Source organism: Lissotriton helveticus, chromosome 9 (genome assembly GCF_964261635.1).
Source record: "Lissotriton helveticus chromosome 9, aLisHel1.1, whole genome shotgun sequence".
Lineage (NCBI taxonomy): Eukaryota > Metazoa > Chordata > Amphibia > Caudata > Salamandridae > Lissotriton > Lissotriton helveticus.
In genome coordinates this window covers 433,915,980-433,941,396 of record NC_136070.1, presented here as the reverse complement: position 1 = coordinate 433,941,396, position 25,417 = coordinate 433,915,980, and the positions used below count along the sequence as shown (strand labels likewise).

The 25,417-nt window shown below is 43.6% G+C and overlaps 1 protein-coding gene across 2 annotated transcripts in view; it reads right to left on the bottom strand.

The window, feature by feature from the left end:
- The window catches only part of EXOC3L4 (exocyst complex component 3 like 4), a 482,394-nt gene that overhangs the window by 300,037 nt on the left and 156,940 nt on the right, over nt 1–25,417 (bottom strand). For both annotated transcript variants that reach the window (XM_078660229.1, XM_078660230.1), the window contains exon 6: nt 13,112–13,212. In XM_078660229.1, coding sequence (XP_078516355.1) covers nt 13,112–13,212 — 101 coding nt within the window. The remainder of the gene's footprint in view (nt 1–13,111; nt 13,213–25,417) is intronic.

The following is a 25,417-nucleotide window of genomic DNA, read 5'->3' as shown; positions in this document are numbered from 1 at the left end:
CTTCAAATCGGAAGATGTTTTCCGGGAGGGCAAGGCGGCAACACTCAAGGATGACGTGCCGCGGTCTTTGGTATCTCCATGTTTGTTCAAACAGAAAGTCCTCCAAAATCTGTAATGTCTCTGTATGTGGTAGACTTGTGTATAGACTCTCCACGTCCAATCCTATAAGGATATTTTTAGTGGGGTCAAATGGTAAGTCTTGGAGTAATGTGAGAACTGATTTGGTATCCTGTAGGTAGGTATCGGCGGTTTGGATCAGTGGCCTTAAAAAAGCATCGGTAAACTTTGATAAGGGCTCGAGTATTGATCCTATGCCTGATACTATAGGTCTGCCCGGAGGATGGGTTATGGATTTATGAATTTTTGGTATTGTGTAGAAGTAGGGAGTGATTGGGTTTTTGTTTTCCAGGAAATCGGCTTCTTTCTTTGTTAACCAATTGTTCGCAGTCGACTCCTCTACTAGGTATGCAATCTCTTTTCTAAGACGGTTGGTAGGGTCTTCGGAGATTTTAACGTAGTTTCTTTGGTCAGCCAGGAGATCTAAGCATACTTCCCTGTAGGTAGGTGTGTTTTGTAACACTATGGCGCCACCTTTGTCCGCTGGTTTCACTGTTACTTCCTTGATTGTTGCAAGGTTTCTTAGGTGCTTCACTTTCAATTCTACTGAGGTTGTGGAAGACTTTGATAGTTTTAGGATCTATTTCCCCAATGTCTTTCATTACCGCTTTTTCAAAAGCTAGGACCTCCACCGGAAGGTTTGCACTTGGTGGGGTAAAAGTTGACTTTTTGTGTAAATCCGTGTCATTTGCAGGCAGGTTGGTTATAGGTTTGTCTTTAAAAAAGACGTGTAACTTAATTTTTCTTATGAACTCGTTTAACTCACGAGCAAGGTGGAATTTGTCCATGTTAGGGGTGGGAACAAAGCCCAACCCCTTCTCCAGAACTTTTCTTTGTATGTCAGTAATCTGGTAATCAAAAAGATTAACCACTAGGCTGGTGGTTTGCTCGTTGTCGGCTGACTGACTGGGCCCATACTCCTGGTGTGACTCCTGGATGTTTCCAGCGGTTGAGCCCACTGGACTTGTTGTCCTCTTCTTGTTTTTCCCCTCTGTGTCATTGGCCTCTTGCTAAAAAAGACTGTGTCCATGGTTCTTGTGCTTGCGCTGTGTCCCAGAAATTATTGGGTTGGTGCGGGTATTGTTGTTGGAAAGCAGGGGGTCCGTAGAAAAAGTGAGGTGGTGGGGATGGAGGGGCCGCATAAGGTGTAGGTCCATAGTATCCTGGCCAGTTGGGGTTATCTCCACCTCTGTTTCGGAAACGTACTCCTCTTGGGGGTCTGGTTTTGTTACGGGTGTAATTATCACCGCTATTTGAGTTGTCCGAACCTGTGTCCGAGTTATCTGAATCTGTGTTGGATCCCGGATTTCTGTTGGAGGGGAAATAATCTTCCTTTGTATATGGGTAAACGTTTTCATGAGAGAAGTTCTTCAGGTCTTTTTTTAAACTTTGTGAACTTGGTGTCTTTGAGACTTATCTCATAGTCTGTCATGTGTTTGTTCAGTTCATCCAGGCGTTTTTTAAGGTCAGTTACGCTCTGGAAGCTTTTTAGTTGTACTTCAATTTTGAGTGCCTCTACTCTCATTTCTTCGCACAGCCTCCCTGCTGTTTTTATGATCAGCACGAGCCAGTCCCTGGTACAGTGCCAAGAGATTAGCGACCAGTCTGTTTTGAATTGTTTGTCATGTTGAAAAATGAAGGGTTCATTTTTTACTATTAGTCCTCTTGGGGCTGCATTCGCTCTTAGGTATTGTGCCATCATGACACCATGTATCAGGGTCTTCACTTGGTTCTTTTTAAGTTCTGATAGTTCATCCCAACATCCCAACACTGGTTAAAATCATCAGAGTCCTTGTGTGTGGTGTCTGTTAGCGGAATCATAGACGCTATAATTCTCTCTATTAGAGCGAGAGGATGTCAGCAGAGAAGTGTGGCTCAATGATTAGAGCGGCAGACCCTGATGCAGTAGTCTGGCCGGGACCAGGGTTCAATTCCCGCCTCGGCGGGTCTCGGGCTCAATTTCCTCGGACCTGATAATTCTCGCCTCGGTGCCTATTCTAATCATGAGTCCCACTATGCACCTCTGGGCAATAGCTTGCTTAATCTCTACAACGGCCCCATTAACGCTGAGGATGCCTGACTTCACCTTGGGGGTGCCCAGGAGTGGGCTCCTCACAGGGAAAGGCCAGAAAGGGTTCCTCGGCGGTATTCGTACAAGCGCCGCGATGCCTACGGGTAGTCGTGCGCTATACAAGTGCGTATTAATTCATTTATTCATTCACTCTCTACTTCTTCTTCTGAAAAAGTGAGGCCTGTGATCTCTGCCGTTTTGTGATATGGCACTGAAACAATAACGTGGTCTATGTGGGGGAAAAAACAAAGAAACTCCCACAGCTTCACGCTGTAAATCACGAAATACAAAAGTAAGGGGGGAGGTAGAGGAAAAAACAGCTAGGTTCGCCCTCCACAGCAAAGTATAAATCAAAAAACAATCCGAAATATCAGATCAAAGAAACCTAGCTTACAGAGGAGTCAATATCAGCATTGGATGTGGCTCGCACACAGGAAAAAGAGAAAGGGGAGGAATATCTTTTTTCTTTAGTCCCCTCAATCACCGGAGTTTCCTCACGGTGACATGCTTCATCATAGGGGCTTCCCAACCCGCTGCGGGTTGTGGCGTGCTACGACTAGCGCCACTGCGTAGGAGCACTTTTTAATTGAGGACTTGGGGCCCGATGTAGCTAATCCCAGATTACGATTCTTAAATACCAAATCATACCGATTCGGTATTTAAGAACTGGCAATCAGGATGTAGGTACTTTTACCGATTCAATTACCGAATCGGTAAAAATCGGTAATTACCGAATCGGTATTTACAGATTCGGTAATTGCCATTGATTCCTATGGGCCTTGAGGCCCATTGGAATCAATGGCAAGTACCGAATCGGTAAATACAGATTCGGTAAAATTACCGAATTTACAAGGGGGACAGGGTGTCACTTTGACACCCTGTTGCACCCCAGATTCTGGCTTGTGTGCAATATGACACACATACATGCCCTTAGGGCATGTATGTGTACCACATGGCACCGGTGTACATGCACAGATGTGCATGTACACAGTAATTCATAATTTACCACCAAATATTATTTGGTGGTAAATTATGAATCGGTAATGGCCTGTGGCACTGTTTAAAGTGCCACCTACATCTGGATTTACCGATTCGGTAACTTTACCGATTCGGTATTTTACCGAATTGGTACATTTACCGAATCGGTACAATTCAGGCCACCTACATGTCAAATCCCAAATACCGGTCGGTAACGGCCGAAATCGGCCGTTACCAACCGGTATTTGACGACCTACATCTGGCCCTATGTGTGGTGTCATGTGAAAAGGGAAGGGAGTGGAGTGGTGTGAATTAAAAATATCCTACTAGTGAGCGGGAAAGACTTTATTCGCGCTCCTCGTGGATATATTAAAAGTGGGGTGGTTCTCTAGGTGAGCTGGTCCGATTATGAGATCAGGACCCTAGTAAAAAGCCAACTAGTTTCGAGCTGTACCCCTCAGCTCTTCTTCAGGACGTCACAGGGTCCAGCCCTGTGAGTACCACTCCAAAAAAGTGAAAACATATGCCTATCAATGAGCATGTACTAATATTTATACATACAACTCTTCGGCGATTCAGTGGCGTATCTGTAGGAAAAAGAACAGTATTAACGTGTAGACTCTTGAAGGACTTCCAAGTCTCGTATTGTTTTACTGTGAAATAAAAATGAGCTGGTTAGAAGTTCCTATTCGCTCAATATTGTGGCACTCGTGAATAAGAGCGTGATGTCCCTGGAAGAAAATAAATGATAAAAAACACAGTTTTTACATGCACCGTTTAACCCTCGTGTTTTCCTGTAATTTAGAAGCTTGGGTGCGAGAAAAATAAATATATACAGATATATACAATGACCACGAAATAGTGCAGTGCCTATAGACAACACAAAAGACAGACGCACAACAGGGATAAACATACGTTTTCTAAGGGTCTGATGGGCCTCTGGGTCATTCAAGGGAAAAAAAGGGAGTCCGCGGAACCATCTGCATAATTATGGCCGATAATTATTTTAGCACGGATCTTACCGGTCCAGTTCGGGCGTGCCGTGTGTCTCAAACGCGGACGCCCCATTGAATGCGTGCGGTTTTCAAAACAGGAAGGGTCTTACTTCTTACGGAGCTCTTCCTAGTGATTATACCTAATCGGCATCCCTCGAGACCGGCGGATGCCGTCTCAGTCTCGGGCGCTCGATATGAAGCTTTTCGAGTTGCCGCCCAGCTTCCAATGGGAGACTAGACCGCGGGGAAATCTAAAAAATGGCCGCCCTGCTTGGGACAAACCAGCGTCCATCTTGGAATATTCGCGAGGAAATGTTTGTGTATATTAGACTGCAAGAGTCAATAGACACCAGAAAACAAACAACACACACACAGTGGGACACAGATATATTTATTTCCAGTATGTTAGGTGGGTTCTTCATCTTAATACAATTACAAATCAGTTGCCCGTGATGGTTTAATGTGGGGTGTTGTAACTAATAAATTTCAGTATAGTTGGGATAGTTATTTAAGAGAATTTAAGATTATTGATTAAAGCTGATGTTTAATTTATGATTGTCTATCCAAAAGGCCCCATGGAATGGCATCATTCAATCCGTGGGTATCAGTCTTAAATTTGTACACCCAGCGCTGTTCCTTCTCCAGAAGGCGTTGTTCCAGGTTGTCCTGTCCATTTTGATGTTCCAAAATTACCCATTTCATGTCGTTAGGTGTATGGTTCTTTTCAATAAAATGAGATGTCATTTTAGTGGTGTTCTTCATACATCTTAAATTGCTTCTGTCCTCCACTATCCTCGTACTGGCCTTCCTTGTCGTCATGCCAATGTAGTGTAGATTACAGGTGCAGGTAATCATGTATACTACGCCCGTAGTATTAAAATTGGTGAAATTTTTGATTTCCCACATCATTTTGTTGTTAAATTCAATTCTCTTTGTCACACTCGTCAAATGACACACACTGCACTTACTACATGGATAGTGTCCTATGGGTACTGTGTGGATCGTTCTTTGTTTTGAGTTCCTGTTCTCCATTTTAGGGCGTGTGTGGAGAAGGTAGTCTCTCAGGTTTTTGCCTCTCTTGTGACTGAACATTGGTTTTGGGATATCTAGATTCCCACAATTCAGAGTGCGCCAATGTTTTTTGATGATTTTGGTTACTCTGTCAGAAGCAATGTTATATGTAGTGATACATATAGGTCTTTTTTCGCCTGGTGTGTCCTTGATCACCTTTGGTTCCAGTAGTGTCTCCCTGTTGTTATTCGCAGCTCTCTTTTTGGCTTTTTTGACCAAATTATCTGGGTATTGTCTGTCAATAAGTTTTTTTGTGAGGTCATTCGCTTGTTGATGAAATGCGTCTTTTGAGCCGCAGTTGCGCCTCAATCTTAAAAACTGTCCGACTGGTAGGTTCTCTTTAAGTTGTCTCGGGTGGAAACTGTCGAAGATTTTGTATTTCGTGATTTACAGCGTGAAGCTGTGGGAGTTTCTTTGTTTTTTCCCCCACATAGACCACGTTATTGTTTCAGTGCCATATCACAAAATGGCAGAGATCACAGGCCTCACTTTTTCAGAAGAAGAAGTAGAGAGAATTATAGCGTCTATGATTCCACTAACAGACACCACACACAAGGACTCTGATGATTTTAACCAGTGTTGGGATGAACTATCAGAACTTAAAAAGAACCAAGTGAAGACCCTGATACATGGTGTCATGATGGCACAATACCTAAGAGCGAATGCAGCCCCAAGAGGACTAATAGTAAAAAATGAACCCTTCATTTTTCAACAAGACAAACAATTCAAAACAGACTGGTCGCTAATCTCTTGGCACTGTACCAGGGATTGGCTCGTGCTGATCATAAAAACAGTAGGGAGACTGTGCGAAGAAATGAGAGTAGAGGCACTCAAAATTGAAGTACAACTAAAAAGCTTCCAGAACGTAACTGACCTTTAAAAACGCCTGGATGAACTGAACACACACATGACAGACTATGAGATAAGTCTCAAAGACACCAAGTTCGCAAAATTTAAAAAAGACCTGAAGAACTTCTCCCATGAAAAAGTTTACCCATATACAAAGGAAGATTATTTCCCCTCCAACAGAAATCCGGGATACAACACAGATTGAGATAACTCGGACAACTCAAATAGCGGTGATAATTACACCCGTAACAAAACCAGACCCCCTAGAGGAGGACGTTTCCGAAACAGAGGTGGATATAACCCCAACTGGCCAGGATACTATGGACCTACACCTTATGGGGCCCCTCCACCCCCACCGCCTCACTTTTTGTACGGACCCCCTGCTTTCCAACAACAATACGCGCACCAACCCAATAATTTCACACAGTCTTTTTTATCAAGAGGCCGAGGACCACAGAGGGGAATAACAAGAACACCAGGAGTATGGGCCCAGTATGGGCCCAGTCGATCAGCCGACAACGAGCAAACCACCAGCCTAGTGGTTAATCTTTCTGATTACCAGATTACTGACATACAAAGAAAAGTTCTGGAGAAGGGGTTGGGCTTTGTTCCCACCCCTAACATGGACAAATTCCTCCAAGCTCGTGAGTTAAACGAGCTTATAAGAAAAATTATGTTACAAGTCTTTTTTAAAGACAAACGTATAACCAACCTGCCTGCAAATGACACGGATTTACACAAAAAGTCAACTTTTACCACACCAAGTGCAAACCTTCCGGTGGAGGTCCTAACTTTTGAAAAAGTGGTAATGAAAGACATTGAGGAAATAGATCCTAGAACTACCAAAGTCTTCCACAACCTCAGTAGAATTGAAAGTGAAGCACTAAGGAACCTTGCAACAATCAAGGAAGTAACAGTGAAACCAGCGGACAAAGGTGGCGCCATAGTGTTACAAAACACAACTACCTACAGGGAAGTATGCTTAGATCTCCTGGCTGACCAAAGACACTACGTTAAAATCTCCGAAGACCCTACCAACCGTCTTAGAAAAGAGATTGCATACCTAGTAGAGGAGTCGACTGCGAACAATTGGTTAACAAATAAAGAAGCCGATTTCCTGGAAAACAAAAACCCAATCACTCCCTACTTCTACACAATACCAAAAATACATAAATCCATAACCCATCCTCCGGGCAGACCTATAGTATCAGGCATAGGATCAATACTCGAGCCCCTATCAAAGTTTGCCGATGCTTTTTTAAGACCACTGATCCAAACCACCGATACCTACCTACAGGATACCAGATCAGTTCTCACATTACTCCAAGACTTACCATTTGACCCCACTAAAAATATCCTTATAGGATTGGACGTGGAGAGTCTATACACAAGTCTACCACATATAGAGACATTACAGATTTTGGAGGACGTTCTGTTTGAACAAACATGGAGATACCAAACACCGCAGCACGTCATCCTTGAGTGTTGCTGCCTTGCCCTCACGGAAAACTTCTTCCGATTTGAAGAAACCCTACTTCGTCATTCCCATGGTACTAGCATAGGAAGTACTTTCGTGCCGAGCGTTGCGGGTTTGTATGTTCACCAACTGGAAAAACTAAAAATCCTGAATGACAACAACCCACATAGACAATATGTGAGTGTGTGGAAGAGGTACATTGACAATGTCCTACTTATTTGGGAAGGAACAGAGACGGAAGCACTAGAATTTCTAGTATGGCTTAACCAGCAGGATCCTTTCCTTAAATTCACGCATACTATGAGCAGGTCACACTTAGTGTTCTTAGATTTGAACATCATGGCAACTGGCGATTCCCTTAGTACCACTACCCATTTTAAATCCACTGCAAGGAATTGTCTCTTAATCTTCGACAGTTTCCACCTGAGACAACTTAAAGAGAACCTACCATTCGGACAGTTTTTAAGATTGAGGCGCAACTGCAGCTCAAAAGACACATTTCATCAACAAGCGAATGACCTCACAAAAAAACTTATTGACAGACAATACCCAGAGAATTTGGTCAGAAAAGCCTAAAAGAGAGCTGCTAATAACAACAGGGAGGCACTACTGGAACCAAAGGTGATCAAGGACACACCAGGGGAAAAAAGACATATATGTATCACTACATATAACATTGCTTCTGACAGAGTAACCAAAATCATCAAAAAATTGGTGGGAATCTAGATATCCCAAAAACAATGTTCAGTCACAAGAGAGGCAAAAACCTGAGAGACTACCTTGTCCATACTCGCCCTAAAGTGGAGAACAGAAACTCAAAACAAATAACGATCACCACAGTACCCATAGGACACTATCCATTTAGTGAGTGCAGTGTGTGTCATTTGACGAGTGTGACAAAAAGAATTGAATTTAACAACAAAATGCTGTGAGAAATCAAAAATGTCACCAATTGTGATACTACGGGCGTAGTATACATGATTACCTGCACCTGTAATCTACACTACATTGGCATGACGACAAGGAAGGCCTGTACCAGGATAGTGGAGCACAGAAGCAATATAAGATGTAAAAAGAACACCACTAAAATGACATCTCATTTTATTGAAAAGAACCATACACCTAACGACATGAAATGGGTAATTTTGGAACATCTAAATGGAAAGGACAACCTGGAACAACGCCTTCTGGAGAAGGAACAGCTCTGGGTGTACAAACTTAAGATTGATACCCACGGATTGAATGATGCCATTCCATGGGGCCTTTTGGCTAGACAATCATACGTTAAACATCAGCTTTAATCAATAATCTTAAATTCTCTTAAATAACTAATCCCACCTATCCATACTGAAATTTATTAGTTACAACACCCCACATTAAACCATCACGGGCAACTGATTTGTAATTATATTAAGATGATGAACCCACCTAACATACTGGAAATAAATATATCTGTGTTCCACTGTCTGTGTGTTGTTTGTTTTCTGGTGTCTATTGACTCTTACAGTCTAATATACACAAACATTTCCTCGCGAATATTCCAAGATGGACGCTGGTTTGTCCCAAGCAGGACGGCCATTTTTGAGATTTCCCCGCGGTCTAGTCTCCCATTGGAGGCTGGGCGGCAACTCGAAAAGCCTCATAACGAGCGCCCGAGACTGAGACGGCATCCGCCGGTCTCGAGGGATGCCCATTAGGTATAATCACTAGGAAGAGCTCCGTAACAAGTAAGACCCTTCCTGTTGTGAAAACCGCACGCATTCGATGGGGCATCCGCGTTTGGGACACACGGCACGCCCGAACTGGACCGGTAAGATCCGCGCTAAAATAATTTATCGACCATTTAACTTTGCAGATGGTTCCGCGGCCTCCCTTTTTTTCCCTTGAATGACCCAGAGGCCCATCAGAGCCTTAGAAAACGTATGTTTTTCCCTGTTGTGCGTCTGTCTTTTGTGTTGTCTATAGGCACTGCACTATTTCGTGGTCATTGTATATATCTGTACATATTTCTTTTTCTCGCACCCGAGCTTCTAAATTACAGGAAAACACGAGGGTTAAACGGTGCATGTAAAAACTGTGTTTTTTAACATTTATTTTCTTCCAGGGACATCACGCTCTTATTCACGAGCGCCACAAGATTGAGCAAATAGGCACTTCTAACCAGCTCATATTTAGTTCACAGTAAAACAATACGAGACTTGGAAGTCCTTCAAGAGTCTACACGTTAATACTGTTCTTTTTCCTACAGATACGCCACTGAATCGCAGAAGAGTCGTATGTATAAATATTAGTACATGCTCATTGATAGGCATTTGTTTTCACTTTTTTGGAGTGGTACTCACAGGGCTGGACCCTGTGACGTCCTGAAGAAGAGCTGAGGGGTACAGCTCGAAACTAGTTGGCTTTCTACTAGGGTCCTGATCTCATAATCGGACCAGCTCACCTAGAGAACCACCCCACTTTTAATATATCCACTAGGAGCACGAATAAAGTCTTTCCCGCTCACTAGTAGGATATTTTTAATTCACACCACTCCAATAACTTCCCTTTTCACATGACACCACACATAGTCCTCAATTAAAAAGTGCTCCTACGCGGTGGCGCTAGTCGTAGCTGGCCTCAACCCGCAGCGGGTTGGGAAGCCCCTATGATGAAACATGTCACCGTGAGGAAACTCCGGTGAGTGAGGGGACTAAAGAAAAAGCATATTCCTCCCCTTTCTCTTTTTCCTGTGTGCGAGCCACATCCAATGCTGATAGTGACTCCTCTTGTAAGCTAGGTTTCTTTGATCTGATATTTCGGATTGTTTTTTGATTTATACTTTGCTGTGGAGGGCAAACCTAGCTGTTTTTTCCTCTACCCCCCCCCCCCCCCCTTACTTTTGTATTTAATGCCAAAGAACCACCTGCCAGATAGGAGAAAAGTCCTAATCTGGCAGGTGGTTCAAACATGGGTTTGGCGGTGGAGGAGTGGGCGGCCCTGCTCCCGCACCACCAAACTCATAATAAGGCCCTAAATCTAGTCAATAACAAACAATGATGAGAAGTCAGTCCTAGTTTTGAGTAAGGTTTAAGAGTTTGTGAGATTAACAACTTTACTTAAGATTTAAGTGATGGATTAGCCAACCCCAAACTTGAATAAATCCATGAAAGTATTCTTTGTCCAGAGCAAGCCTGTCTTTACAAGCTTATCTGGGTTATTGAAAATTTCCGGTCGCCCAAATTCAGTAAAAGATCTCTTGACAAAACAGAGCCAGGGAATTCTGTTAGATCCATTCAAAGCAATACAATCCCTTATTATCAAGCGTTATAACTCATCTTCTGGCTTAAGCCTAACCCAGATCCACTGTGATAAGGGACGCCTTTCACAATATCAGTAAGGAAACCAACACCCAACTATTGATGAACTGCGAGAGAGGCAGAATTGTTCGAAAGCAATAACAATTCTTTCGAAAATAGTTTTTCCACTTTTTGAAGCATAGAAACACCAGCTTTCTCTGCTTCTCTGCTTCCATAAGTAGCAACAGAGACACATTTTGCCTGATAAATCTTTAAAATAGCTGGTAAGGGACTATTGCCGAGTCTGGCAGCAAAATCTAGAATAGAAGAAATTGATCTCATAAAAATCATTGATCTAGAATGCCGAATCAAATAACAATCCTAGATATGGATCCGAGTTAACCTTCCTATTAATATAATGATTCACAAACATAATGGACATTTGATGCATCTAGGCCCCACACCATTACATGTGATTTTTAAAAATTTGTGCTTAAATCCAAAGAGATTGCCACAAATCAATTTAAAAAACGTCAAAGAGACAATGACGTTCTGGATGTTAAGAATGTATTGTCTGCATACAATAGTGCAGGAATTGGAAACCATCTGACATAGGACACATCCTGGTTACCCTCCGCAAGAATACTTTCTAATTGATTGATATAGAGAGTAAAGAAAGGAATTAAGAATGGATCTTCGAGTCGAGCCTTGCCTCCTGCGCCATGGGTAAGGAATCGGAGCTTTATGCACTCATCGGGTGCAATCAAAGTTCCCCGCCTCCAGGGCACAACAGGAATTCTGGGCCTTTGAGTCAAGCTTTGCATCTCGCGCCGTGGATAAGGAATCAGAGCTTTATGCACCCATCCACCAAGATCAAAGTGGCCCTACCTCCAGGGCACAATAGGAATTCTGGGCCTTTGAGCCTAGCGTCCCAGGAATCAGTGATTTATGCGCCTATCCGGCGTAATCAAAGTGGCCCTGCCTCCAGGGCACAACAGGATTCCTGGACCCTCAAGTCCAGCCTTGTGTGCCCATTAAAGAATGTATGACATGGGACGTGACTGCAGCATCTAGGTCTGTAATTATGTAATGTGTTTTTAGGGCTTAAACCTGGAATCCTACTATGGCAGGCTAAACAAAAACAATCATAATTCATTGACAAAACCATTGCTGTAGTAGGAGCCAAAGGCAACCAAAAAATACTTCCATTCAAAGGCCGGATAGTACCCAGTAGGAAAGAGCAGCGAGTAAATTTGGCAGTCTTCTGAAGGTTTTGGATAGCATTTCCATCTTCCCTCACCAATAATATTTTTAGTGATACGGCACCAAATTATTCATTTTTCGACACCATTTTCCTAAAATGAAGACGTGAAATATTCAACTACGAATGGGGATCTCGTACGGTACCAGGAGCATCATTTCACTGCAGTAAAGTACTTCTAAAGGTGTATGTATGTGCTGCTCACTCATGGTTTCCCTTAGGTGAAAAGACTTCAATACATCTATTCCTGGAAGCAATATCTCCCAGGATTCCCTATGTCTCGTTTTCCCAATAGAGGTCTTAGAAACTCTCCCAAACAGGCATCTATTCAGAACAGCATTGCACCGCCCAGAAATAGTTTTAGAGTGCTACAGTTTGAAGAGCGATTGCAGACCTGTCAACTTCAAAATATGTCACAGTGCACTTTTTCCCACCAGTCGCCAGAATCTTTGTTGGTCCTATAAACATGCTCAAAACAACCGCAAACATATAAGAATACATTATTAGGCAACGAATTATTTTCGTTTAGGGAGGTTTAGGCACTATTTGTAAAATGTATGTTATATAAATATATATTAGGAAAACTGAAATAGACTCTCAAAATCTGCACTCAAGTATTACTCCTTTTTACATTACCCACTCAAGTTTGCATACAATAACCTCTGTTCTTATAAAAGAAATTGGTTTAATTGCTAAATAAATGTAAATTGAATTGTGTTAACAACACAGAATACGTTTAACTACCTAAGAATACGTGACATTAAGGAGTTATACTGAGATTAAACTGCTCAAATGGAATGTAGTCTGGCTAACTATTGAAGGCCTGGAAAAACCATCCCACTTCAGAAGAGTTAACCATGATCCACTGCCTAACTGTCAGTTAACCCTTCAGGGCTGATAATAACATTATCCCATAAAAACACACACTCTGTGAAATAAAAGCGACTGTGAAAGACCAACATGTGATAAGACATCAAACATTAACTGAAGGATGCAAGGAAGCTGTTTACAAACCTTGGAATAATCTGCGCCACTTCTCCAAAGCAAACGCGAAGAGTTTCATTTTTTAAATATTCTGAAATGTTCCCAGACTCAATAACATGCTGTCCAATCATCTGAAAAATACACGCACAGTGTTCAGTTTATGCTTGTCCATCAAATTGGCTTTTATTGTTACAGATTATGAAAACCCCTCCCCAGCTCCATCTCTTTGATCACCAAGGAAAATGAGGCCCACAGGGAAAGGTGTCCTCAACTGTGTGACTGAAGGTAGAACAACCTCTGCACCTCCTGTGTCAGAGTGAGCCATGTAATGTTATGTGTTATTTTGCTTTTTTTTCAGGACAAGAGGACTTAGTCCCCGAGTATTAACCCCTTGCCTGCTAATGACGGAATCACGCCGTCATGAGCCACGGTTGGCGTGTGCTCATGGCGGCGTGGTTCCATCATGCGGCTGCCGCTACTCCCAAGCGGCATTAATACCCCGCCTGGACAGGCAAATTATTGAGCAGGCAAGGCCATGACGGAACCACGCCGTCATGAGCACAGGCCGCCCATGACTCATGGCGGCGTGGTTCGGTCACGGGCATGGCGGTGCCACGCTCACCCCCCACACCGTGGCGAAATTAGCACCGTGGCCAAGGGGTTAAAATAGCTACTGTACATCTTTTTTGATGTGAGACAGCAGTCAGATCTTTTCTTTTGATCTCTCCATCCTGCTGCACTACCAAGGCCTGATATATCTAAACAGTTTGAACCTTAATTTCTCAAAAACTGCAGAATGGATTTACACCAAATCACAAAAAGCATGCTTTCCTGGGAAAGATCTAGCTTATTGCCAAATTTGGTGTAATTGCATTTACACGTTTTGGCTGTAGCTGTGTCTAAAGTTCCTATGGGGAATTAAAAGGGGAAGATGCAGTTTGGGACCCCGCTTTTTCTCAGCCTGTTTAACAGACTGCCCTGAAAATTTCCAGGAAGGAGCTGAGGTGGATGAACTTTTTTTAGAAAGTTTCTTGGAGATGCGTGAAACAGCAGCAAAGTTATTAGCACACCCAAAAACAGTTTCCTATAAAATGCCTCAAGGAATCTTGGAACAGCAGCAAAGTTATTAGCAAACCAAAAAATATGTTTTCTATGGTATTTGTGTGTGTGTATATATAATGACAGTCCCCAAAGTACTTTGCAAAGCATTACCATTGTCAGTGCTACCAGGATAATGCAGAATGGAGAACAAAATTAAGAAGCAAGGTTATCTAGTTTATGCAGAAAATGCAAATTATGTTGCACACTATTATTTTCATCTGTTTGGACTTTAAACAAACGTTTGTGTGTAACCTACACATACGAATATGTGGAAAATGTGTTAAATCCATATGTATACTGTAAAAGCTGTAGCCATAGAACTGCATAAATCCAGTGCCTCTGATTATTGCCCATTGACTTATCAAGAGTTTATTCAAGAAACGTAAACAAATCTTAAACATTCTTGTTCCAATCAGTGCACATTGTTAGGTGCACTTTGAGGATATCAGATTTCAGTGAGATCAGTCAGGGAAGAGCTCTTAAACATGTACAGAGGAAATTCTCACATTCACATTTTGGGCCAACACAGACCTTACGCGTGAAGCCAGCATTTGATCCAAATCAGATCTACAGAATCAGCATTGAGACACCCAGAGTTTCCTATAATGCCTGTAAATTATATGTTGTATTCTTAGAACCTTTTGGGAATTGAGTGAATTGTGCATATTCTTTTCATCACCACACAACTCCGCTTGCATGGTAAAGTCTTGAAATCATCCAACCTACCAACTGTTGTACCAAGGGTACCCTAGATAAGCTTAGGTTCATATGCTTCTGTAAATAAATGTTTGCTGAATGGTAGAAGTGTGTTTACAGTAGATTAATCCATTGTCTTTCTTCTCTTCCAGCCCAGTACATTTCTTACAATGCAACACATTCAAGCTTTCTAAGATCTGAAAGGTCCTACAGTTCTTAGCAAGTCACCAGTAAGCAAGATTCTGGGTGTGGCAAATCATTGAATATCATTTTATTATAATATATTATTACATATATAGGGGTGGCAGGCTAAGATATCTACAGAAACTGCATGAGCTTTGAGGTAGATTTTAGACTCCGAATGCCCTCAATCCATTATTTTAAGTACAACCAATCTGCGGCTACTCATTATACAAATGAAACAGTTCAAAGAAGACTTCGACTGGTGCCTCATCCAGGAGATGCAGTGACAAAATAACAGTGGTTGAGTGCAGATACCAATCCATGGCCACACTATGCCTTTTCCCCGAAAGCTGTCACAGTTCATTCCTTGCTGAGCAACACCCTACCCCTGAAATCTCTGTATAACACAAACCTTGATATCATAATCTCAGCCGAGGCCACATGGAGATGCTGCTCTCATCTAAGCAATCTCCGGACATTACGTCTTTTTAAAATACAGATGGTAAAACACATAGCTCATGCAAATGGACACATTGGCCTAATGCATATGAATGACCTTAGCAAAGTGTTTGCTCTCTCAAGTAGATGCAAGAGATGTCTATTGGTAGATAGCATACCTAAAATAAGCATTTGCAATGCAATAGTTCTCGCATTTGCAAGAGCTTAAACTATTGGCATTGTAAATGACAATGCCTTTTATTTATGTGTTTTTAAAACCAACACACATATAAAAGGCATTGTCATTTATAATAACAATAGCTTAAAATCTCGCAAATGCTGTATTCAGGTTACAGCGAGCCACGTCTAAAGAAAGGGGTGCGCGGCCACCCTTAAAGTGAAAACACGGCACAGGGTGCTTTTATACAAAGAAAAATGTGTTTGTCAAGTTCATAGCATTTTTTTTTGTAAAAGCACCCCATGTCATGCTTTCACTTTAATGGGGAACACGCCCCTTTCTTTAGACGCTGCTTGCTGCAACCTGAATACGGCGAGCAGTGTCTAAAGAAAGGGCACAGCCATCATGAAAGTGAAAGCACCGTATGAGGCACATTCAACCCAAAAAAAAGTGAAGGGAATTGGCCCCTATGCTGCTGTTTGAACTGTAAAATACATTAATAAGCAGGATTCAGTGGGCTCTAAAGGCCTCTTTGTTCCAGTTGTACTCTATCTGCTGCACCAATGGAAGCTATGCCCCTGAAGAATGAGGAACAGAATTTGGGAGGATGGTTATGAGCCTGTTTTGAACATTTTGCATCTCAGACAACTGAATTAATTTTTTTTGTTTGGAATGGATGTGCGACGTTGCTTAGTTCTTTCTCAAACCTCACGTAGGGCCAGATGTAGGTAACCCTTTACCGGTCGGAAACAGCCGAAAAGACCGATTTTCGGCCGTTTCCGACCGGTAAAGGGCTATGGAGATGTAGGGGCAAAAAAAACATACATTTTCGGTAATTTTCAGATTCGGTAATTTTACCGAATCGGTAAAATTACAGAATCGGTAAATTTACCGATTCTGTACATTTTACCGATTCGGTAAATTTACCATTCAGTAAAAATACCGAAAATGTATTTTGTGATGTAGGTAGCACTTCTAACAGTGCTACAGGGCCTTTAGAATTCGGTATTTACCATGCAATACAATTGCATGGTAAATTACGAATTCTCGTGTACATGCACATCTGTGCATGTACACCTGTGCCATGTGGCACACAGACATGCCCTAAGGGCATGTATGTGTGCCACATGGCGCAAAAGCCAGTTACAGGGGTGCAACAGGGTGTCAAAGTGACACCCTGTCCCCCTTAGCAATTCGGTATTTTTACCGATTCGGTCGGTATTTGCTATTGAATCCTAAGGGCTTCAAGGCCCATAGGATTCATAAATATCGAATTGTTAAAATTCGGTATTTATGAATCGGTAAATGAGATTTACCTACATCTGGCCGGTAATCCTTTAACATACCAGACTTAATACCCATAGGTGGTAAAGTTATCTGCAGGTGTGTTATCACAAACAAATCAGGACTTTCAAACCTCTTTCAAGTTCTCTCCAGAAACAAAGATAAGCAACAATTATCCAGGGGCATATTATCAAGAACGGCGTTAAAATTATTGCAGCTTTAGCGGCAGGAACCTGGTCTTCTATGGGAATTCACAAGGACATATTATCAAGCCCATTATCGCCGCTTTAGCGGCAGTTTCCTGCCGCTAAAGCGGCGATAATTTCAACACCGTTCTTGATAATATGCCCCCCAGTTAGAAGAGTCATGAGGAAAATTATGAAATTAACTCTTGCACAAACTCAATAGGGCATTCACATATGAAAAGCGGGAACCTCCGTGAACTATGATTTGGCTAATAATCAGGGTTTTGGAAGTCTTTGCTCATATAATTCCGTTTTAAACAGATAGCTTTTATTTGGCTAGTTTAGATGACTGAAGTAGCCCACACCTATCCTACAGCGGCCGTGCAAGAGCAAAAGTAAAATGTGCAGCTTTCAGCTGGTGGATGTGAAGGGGAACACACTCTACAGGATTGCACATGTTTTCGAATTTGTAGTTACCTGCTGAATTTTACTAATTATGAATCATAGATGTGATCCTATCTCATGGGGTATATTCTTGCTCCTTTTCACAGTGTGTGCTACCTTTTTTCATTTCCCAGTCCATTTTCACAATGTTCAGGCAGAGTTTTAGGAGATTCAAGACTCACTGTATTGTTTGAGTAAGAAGAGGTGCGAGTCAGTAGGGTGTAATTATCTCTGGTAGGGTACAACTACAACTAATCTAAAATATCATTTTAATGTGAGTAAATCAGTCCCAATTTACTGCACTTTATTCTTGAGATGGAGATACACCTTCCCCGTCCACGCAATAGAGTGTGACTGACATAATGCAGCGTGGATATCTTGCAGGTAGGAATGAATGTTAGCAAGTGCCCGGTACTGACTCTCACAAGAATACCATGAGCAGTCAAAGGAGGGAGTCAATAGAGTTCAGAGGACGATGCAGTGTCCGACACTGGCACATACTGGAGAAAAATGAAAAGCAGTGAAAATATGCAAAATACCAAATGCAGGTCCCTGATAACTTCTAAAAAATGAGCTGTATGCACAGTGTCTTATACTGTAGGCTTTGGGGTGTAGACATTAATTTGACGTTACTGAAACGTGTCAACGATTCACTTTTTTTGCTGAACCAGCATTGACAATACCAAGCAGTCTTATTTGTATTTTGAGTTGAGATTAAATCATTACAAAAGACTACTGTAGAGGGAAAAAAATCAATCTGTATAAAATGCATCTATGAGACAAAGGGTTAAATTAAATGTGTGGTGACTCAGAGTCCCAGCTGGTAAGGAGCACTGTGTGTAGAGTGGATTAGATACTAACCCACCCCACTGGGAGCAGTGAGACAAGAAGAGTGGTTGCAGGTAAGGCGCCTTCTGAAAACAACAGAAGGCATTACATGTTAGGTCATAGGTAGTTTAGTGTGTAACCTGTAGCAGGCACGTACCACAGAACAGAACAGATCAAGAGAACCCTCGACCTACTGAGAACAATGTAGAAGGAACAGCAGCTCAATAAAAATGTGTTTAATAAAAAAAGAAGGAACAGCAGCTGCTAAAATCCCATCTGCGTAACCTGCAGCAGGAGGTTAACCTGCTGGGAACGCTGTGGAAGGACTCGAAGTTTGTACGTAGCCCTGTGTGCATAGTGGAGCTCACAAGTAACTCAGTGAGAACACTGTGGCAAGTAAACAATAGCACTCCAGCTCGCTGACACTGAAATCATTACATTATCATCTGCACCGTGCCCAAACACACTGTTAGGACGCTCTTTCTCTCCCACCAAATGCATGTGTTTTGGAGGCCCAGCACCCTTCTGCAAAAACACACAACACTCCTCTTGTGTTCTGTCACTGTGCTCATTCGACAGAACCCTGGGGTATATTATCAAGGGGTTTTATCTCCGCTTTTTTGGCTTTAAAAGCCAAGAAAGCGGAGATAAAATTATCTCCCTATTACCGAGCTGTCGCTAACACCAGTTAGCGACAGCTAATAGGAGATAGCGACCATCATGGGCCCCACTTTGCATGTCAGTGATATTTATCACTAATGATATGCAAAGTGGGCGTGCCAAGATGTTAGCGACTGGAAACAGTCGCTAACATCGCTATCTCCTATTACCAACTTTTGGAGATATTTGCGCTAAGGGCGAATATCTCCAAAAGCTAACACCTGCCCTGAGCAGTTCTTAGCCATGTTATCCAATGGGAGGTGGATAACATGGCTAAGAGCATTTGCTCGATAATGCATGAATATCGCTGACTTTTCAGCGATATTCATGCATTGCGGGCGTTTTTTATCGCATTTGCGATAAACCTTGCTAATAGCAAGGTTTATCTGCGATAAAAATCGCCGATGTGCGGCGATAATTTTTGTCTCTAAACAAGTTAGAGACAAAAATTATCGCTAGTTGTTGATAATATACCCCCCTGTTTCTTACAACGTTGCACCTCAACAAAAATGGAAACAAATGCGCTGCCATTCTATAACCCTGGCTGTGTGAAATACTAGGCCATCTACAAACACAGAAACCTTTCTTGCTTCAGAAAAATCTGGAACGCGGGTGCGTGGTTTGAGCACTGCTGAAGATCACGGCTGGTTGACGCCACACGGCGTTGGAATTTTTTTATTTTTTATTTTTTATTTATGCATTTTTATATAGCGCGAACTTTACCCGAAGGCGTCAGAGCGCTTCACAATAGGAACAAAACTGATACATGAGGAGAACATTACACGTGAACAGATTACAAAAGCAGACGTTAAGTTACATAAGGTAAAGTGACAATTGTGAGCAAACAAAATACATCAGGTAGCAAAAAGTGCACAGGTGGAAAAAGTGACAAGTGTGCAGGTTACAAGAGAAAACAAAGTACAATTAGAGGTATAATACTGCAATATATGCTAGACACTCAGGCACAAGAACAAACGTTACGTAGGCAATGGCGGCACTTGTGCAAGTATCAAAGGCAAACAAAATGTGAGAGGTAGCAAATTGTGAGTTACAAGGGGAAAGTGGTGTGTGCATGTTACAAAAGAGTACCAAACACAAGTACAAGGATAATACTGCAATAAATGGCAAACACTCCAACCACAAGAACACAATGGAAGGCACTTCCATAGTCATGGAGAGTAGAATTTTCAGTAATGGGAGGTCTTCCTTCAGATAATAGAGAGGACATGAATTACTTTTGGAGGTGTCTTTGGAGGAGGAGAACTTTGAGGTCCCTTTTGAAGGCCTGGGGGGAGGCGGTGGTCCGGAGCTGAGGTGGAAAGGAGTTCCATATTCTGACCGCGTTGCCTGAAAAGGATTGGGCCATCGTTCTTTCCTTCTTGAAAGTGGGAGGTTCAAGCAGTAGATTTTCCGCATTACGTGATGGCCTAGAGCCTCCAGAGAGTTTCAGTTTATTCGCCAGGTAGCGAGGAGAGGAGGAGTGCAAGGCGTTGTGGGTGATACAAGCAGTCTTGTAGATCGCTCTAGCCTCGATGGTAAGCCAGCGGAGGGTGGAGAACATCGGTGTGATGTGGTCGCTTCTTTTGGCCCCATAAATGAAATGAGCTGCTGAATGGAAAACAGATTTAAGGGGGGACAAGTGGGATTTGGGGAGGCCAGTAAGAAGAGAATTGCAGTAGTCTAGTCTGGAGAGGACCAGCGATTGCACCAGGGTTATAAGGTCCGGCTCCGGGAAGAAGCGACGGATTCCCTAAAGAAGGCGCAGTTGGTATCAAGCAGACTTTGCAATGGAATTGATGTGGGAGATTAGATTGAGTTTTTTGTCGAGTATGACACCAAGGAATTTTGCGCTGTCGACAATGATGGGTTTATTGTTAAGTAGATTCATCTGATCCATCCATGATTGCACCAGGGGAGGAGAGAGTGAGGAGGAGAAGCGGAGGAATTCAGATTTGGAGGGATGCAGAAGTAGTTGATGAGTTGACATCCAGTTTTGAATGGAGTCGAGAGTAGAGCTTAGGATAGAGAGATCGTGAGTGGAGGCACCTTGAGGTAGATTTGAGTATCGTCTGCATAGAAATGATAGTGGATCCCGGATTTACTTAGGAGATTTCCCAGTGGTTCTAAATAGAGATTGAACAATGTGGGTGCAAGTATAGAGCCTTGAGGAACACCTTGACCTACCGCCACAGGAGATGAAAGACTGTTCGCTATTTTGATCATTTGGGATCTATCAGAGAGGAAGGAAGCAAACCATTTAAGCACAGTGCCCTCCATGCCCATTCTCTGTTGAAGAATGTTGAGGAGGGTGTTGTGATTGACAGTGTCAAAGGCTGCAGAAAGGTCAAGGAAAATTAGAAGACAGGACCCCCCCCCGAGTCGAGTATCCTCAGCACGTCATCAATCACTTGCAGCAGGGCTGTTTCAGTGCTGCAGTTTTGAATGAAGCCCGACTGGAAATTGTCAAGAAGATCATTGTCCTTGATATGACGAGAGAGTTGTTTCGCTACACATCTTTCTGTGATCTTCGCAAGAAAGGGTAAGTTAGTGATGGGGCGGAAGTTGTTATGGTCAGTCGCATCAGCAGTTGGTTTTTTAAGCAGAGGGGTGACCTGCCCAGTTTTGAAGGAGACAGCAAGGGAGCCTTGATAGAGGGAGAGGTTAACCAGAGTGGTCCAATAGGAAAGGGTATAGAAGTCAATGGCAATGGCACTGGGGATGGGGTCCAGATAATGATTGGAGGGCTTTGTTTCGCGGATGCACTTGAGAAGGGCATCTTCAGATATAGGGTCAAAGTTCTGCCAAATGGCTATGGATTTGCACTCCTCTGGAGGGGTAGGATGAGCGACCTGATCCACAAGTGTTTTCACTTTTTCATCGAAGAAAATAGCGAAATTAGCTGCTGTCTTTGCAGAATCCTCCAACTTGGAGGTTGGGGGAGAGTAGTTAGGAATCTTGATGAGATCGAATAGTTTTTTGGGTCTATTTTTGGCTGAGTCAAGGAGGGTTTTGAAGTGCGCCGCTTTCCCAAGGAAGATGTGCTTGTGGTACTTGGATCTTGCTGAGCGAGGCGTGGCCAAGTTATCGGTGGAGGGCACTTGCCTCCATTGTTTCTCCAGGAATCTTAGCTTCTTCCTTTCTTCATAGAGGGATTTGTTGAACCAAGGTGCTGAGGGAGTGGGCCTTATCCTTTTGCTTTTGAGTTGAGCGACGTTATTGATTTCGGCTGCAAGAACTGTGAGGCATTGGGAGGTGAGTTTGTCAACATCTAGGTTCGGGTCTAGCCTTGGAAGTGATAACAAAGCTGATTCACAGAGGGGACCAACATAAATATTTTTTGCATCACGGAACCAGGAGATAGCCCTCTTGGGTTGGCCAAGAGTTATAGAGTGTGAAAGTTGAAGAGAGAATGGGATGAGGAGGTGGTCAGACCAATCTACATAAATAGGGGTGGTGATAGAAAGCATGCCTGCTTTAGAAATAACGAGGTCCAAGATTGAGCCCTTAGAGTGTGTTGATTCTGTGCAGTGTTGGATAAGATCGTTTGCAGAGAGTAAGGTGGCCAGGGAGTTTGCAGAAGAGTCTTGGGGTAGGCCCCAGTGGAGATTGAAGTCACCCACAAAAGTCTGATTGTCACTTTGCGAGTATTGGTCACTGATGAAGTCAGTGAGTTCCTCCAAGAACGAAGGGCCACTACGAGGCGGGCGGTAAATGACATGGAATCTGAGGGGTGAACGGTGGTGCAATTGTAGCTCAAGAGAAAGGCATTCAAAGGTGTGGGAGGAGCTGATAGGAGAAGCCTTAAGTTGAAGGGAGTTTCTAAAGATGACTGCAACACCTCCCCCCCGTGCTGTCAGTTCTATCATTCCTAAATATAGAATAGCCTGTGGGTAATAAGAGATCAAACATAGAGTGAGAGGTATCTTTGAACCAGTGGAGAAGCGTGGCTCAGTGGTTAGAGGCGGCAGACCCGGAAGCTGAGATCGGCCGTGGACCAGGGTTCGATTCCCCGCCTCGGCGGGTCTCCGGCTCAAAAATTCCACGGACTCGACAATTCTCGCTCCGGTGCCTACTCGACTCACGGGGTCACACTCTGCAACTCTGGGCAATAGCTTGCTTAATCTCCACTACGGCCCCTCGCGGCGGGATGCATGGCTTTCACCTTGTGGATACCCTGCCGGGGTATCTCACAGGGGAATACCAGGACGGGTTCCCTAAGCAAGCGCCTTGATGCCTTTGGGTGATACGTGTGCTATATAAGTCGCAATACATTTACATTTACAGGTCTCTGTGAGGAAGTGCATGTCAATATTGTGATAGGTGATGGTATCGGAGATTTCAAGTTTGTGTTTTACTGCAGATCTGCAGTTGTGGAGCAGACAGCATAGCTCTGTCAAGACTGTTTTGGTGCCGGGGCACTTGGGCTCTGAAGGGTGATCGGGATGTTGTACTTATGCGGGGGTGCTCGGGAGGGTTTAGGTGGATGCTTGGTTCTGACAGAGGAGATGGTCGGAATAGTGTAGATAGTAGGGTTGCTAGGGTATGAAGGTTGAAGAAGGGCGGCGTTCAAGGGCTTGTGTGAGTTAACGAAGTTTGCAGAAGACAGGTTGAGCTTGGCTATATTGGGGTGAGGGGGCGAGGTGCATCTCGTGGGAAGTTGGGAAGGAGTAGAGGTGCAAGGAAAGGTGGAAATCTTAGAGCTTAAAAGTGAAATGGCAGCTGAAAGCTGGGAGATGGAGGTGATAAGAGAACCTAGCTTATTTCCCAGAGAGAGTAAGGCAGAGCACGGAAGTTTGGGTGGCTCGATGGAAACAGGGGGGTGTAATTGGTGGTGGAAGGCAGGGAGAGGTGGGGGGACAGGAGGTGAGTTGGGGTGTAAGATTCACAAGTGGGGAAAGGTGGAGGTTGAGAGCGGGAGTTAGTGAATCGGAGGTTAAAGGAGAGTTGTCTTTGTTGGTGTTGCAAGAAGGAGAGTAATTAAGGACAAATTTAGGGGGAGAAGGGTGCGGAACACGGTGGTAGGGTAGAAGGAGAGGGGAGGATTGTGTGGAGTCATGGGAATGTAGGAGGTTTGGGAGGAAAAGAGGGGAGGTGGTTGTGGAGGGCATGTCAGCTAAGAGAGGTGGCTGTGAGGGAACAGGCATCTGGCAGAGTGGGGGGGGGTTGAGAGAAAGGGAAGTTGGGGAAAGGAAGTGGTACTCCTGGACCCGAAGGAGGGAAATGGAAATGGTTACCAAGGCGGGGAAGGGAGTGGCACAGCATTGCTGGAGGAGTGGGAGGGAGAAGAAAGATGCAGTGGGATTGTGGAGAAATTCGGGTGAATAACGAGGGGAGGAGGGGGTGGAAAGGAGGGATGGAAGAAGGGATAAGGGGAGCGTAGGGAAAGTTCACTGGGGGAGAAGGTTGGAGGAGAGGTGGACTAAAAAGGGGGGTGACTGGAAGGAAAATGGGGGAGGAGAAGAGATTGGAGTACCGGGATGGTGCAGATTGGACAAGGAGCGTATTAGCTAGCGGTAGGGCTGAAGTGATGTGGGAGGGGGCATACTGTGAAGGGGGAGGAATAGGAGAGGAGGTCAAAGGGGAGGGGGAGGGAAGAGGGTCGACCTGTGCTTCTCGAGAGTGCAGCCAATTGGAGAGTAGGGGGGTCAGGGGAGGAGAAAGGGAGAAATGGGTGGAGCTAGAAGGAGAGTCAGGGGAAAATCCGGTCACAGAGGAGGGGAGTAGGGAGGGGAAGAGGTGGTCAAAGAGCGAGAGACAGGTGTCTTTGCCTTGGATCATGACAGTACCGTTGTTATAGAGTGAGATAGTGAGGTAACCGTTGAAACGCGCAGAGGGGGACATTTTTAGTTGTTTCCCATGAGGGATAGAGGAGGAGGAGATGACGTTAAGGGAATTGTATAAACTGGTGGACCAAGAGGGGGTGTCGTGAGTGAAGAAAATGAGATCGTTTTTGAGCCTCCCAAAATGACCAAGATTGATCAACAAAAAGGGAGTCCGGGAAACGTTCAATAGTGTTATGCTTCAATTGTTTTATTGCACCTTTAGTCAGGCTGGGAGGATAAATGATTTTGTAGCAATTAGTTCCATCCTTAACTCGAGTGGCGGCCATGGTGGAAAAATGAGGCGGAGGAGGGTGGGGGGGATAAGAGATGGGTGTTACTGGGACAGCGGTGGAGAGGAGAAATAAAAGGGCAAAAAGGGGGCACATAATCCAGACGTTAAGGTAAAGATATCACAACTAATGTGCCGTCCGGGAAGTGAGGTAGGTATTTGTTGGGCCTTCAACTTGGAATACAAGGTGCCACCTGGCACTAGATAAGATTTACAAGGGACTTTTTT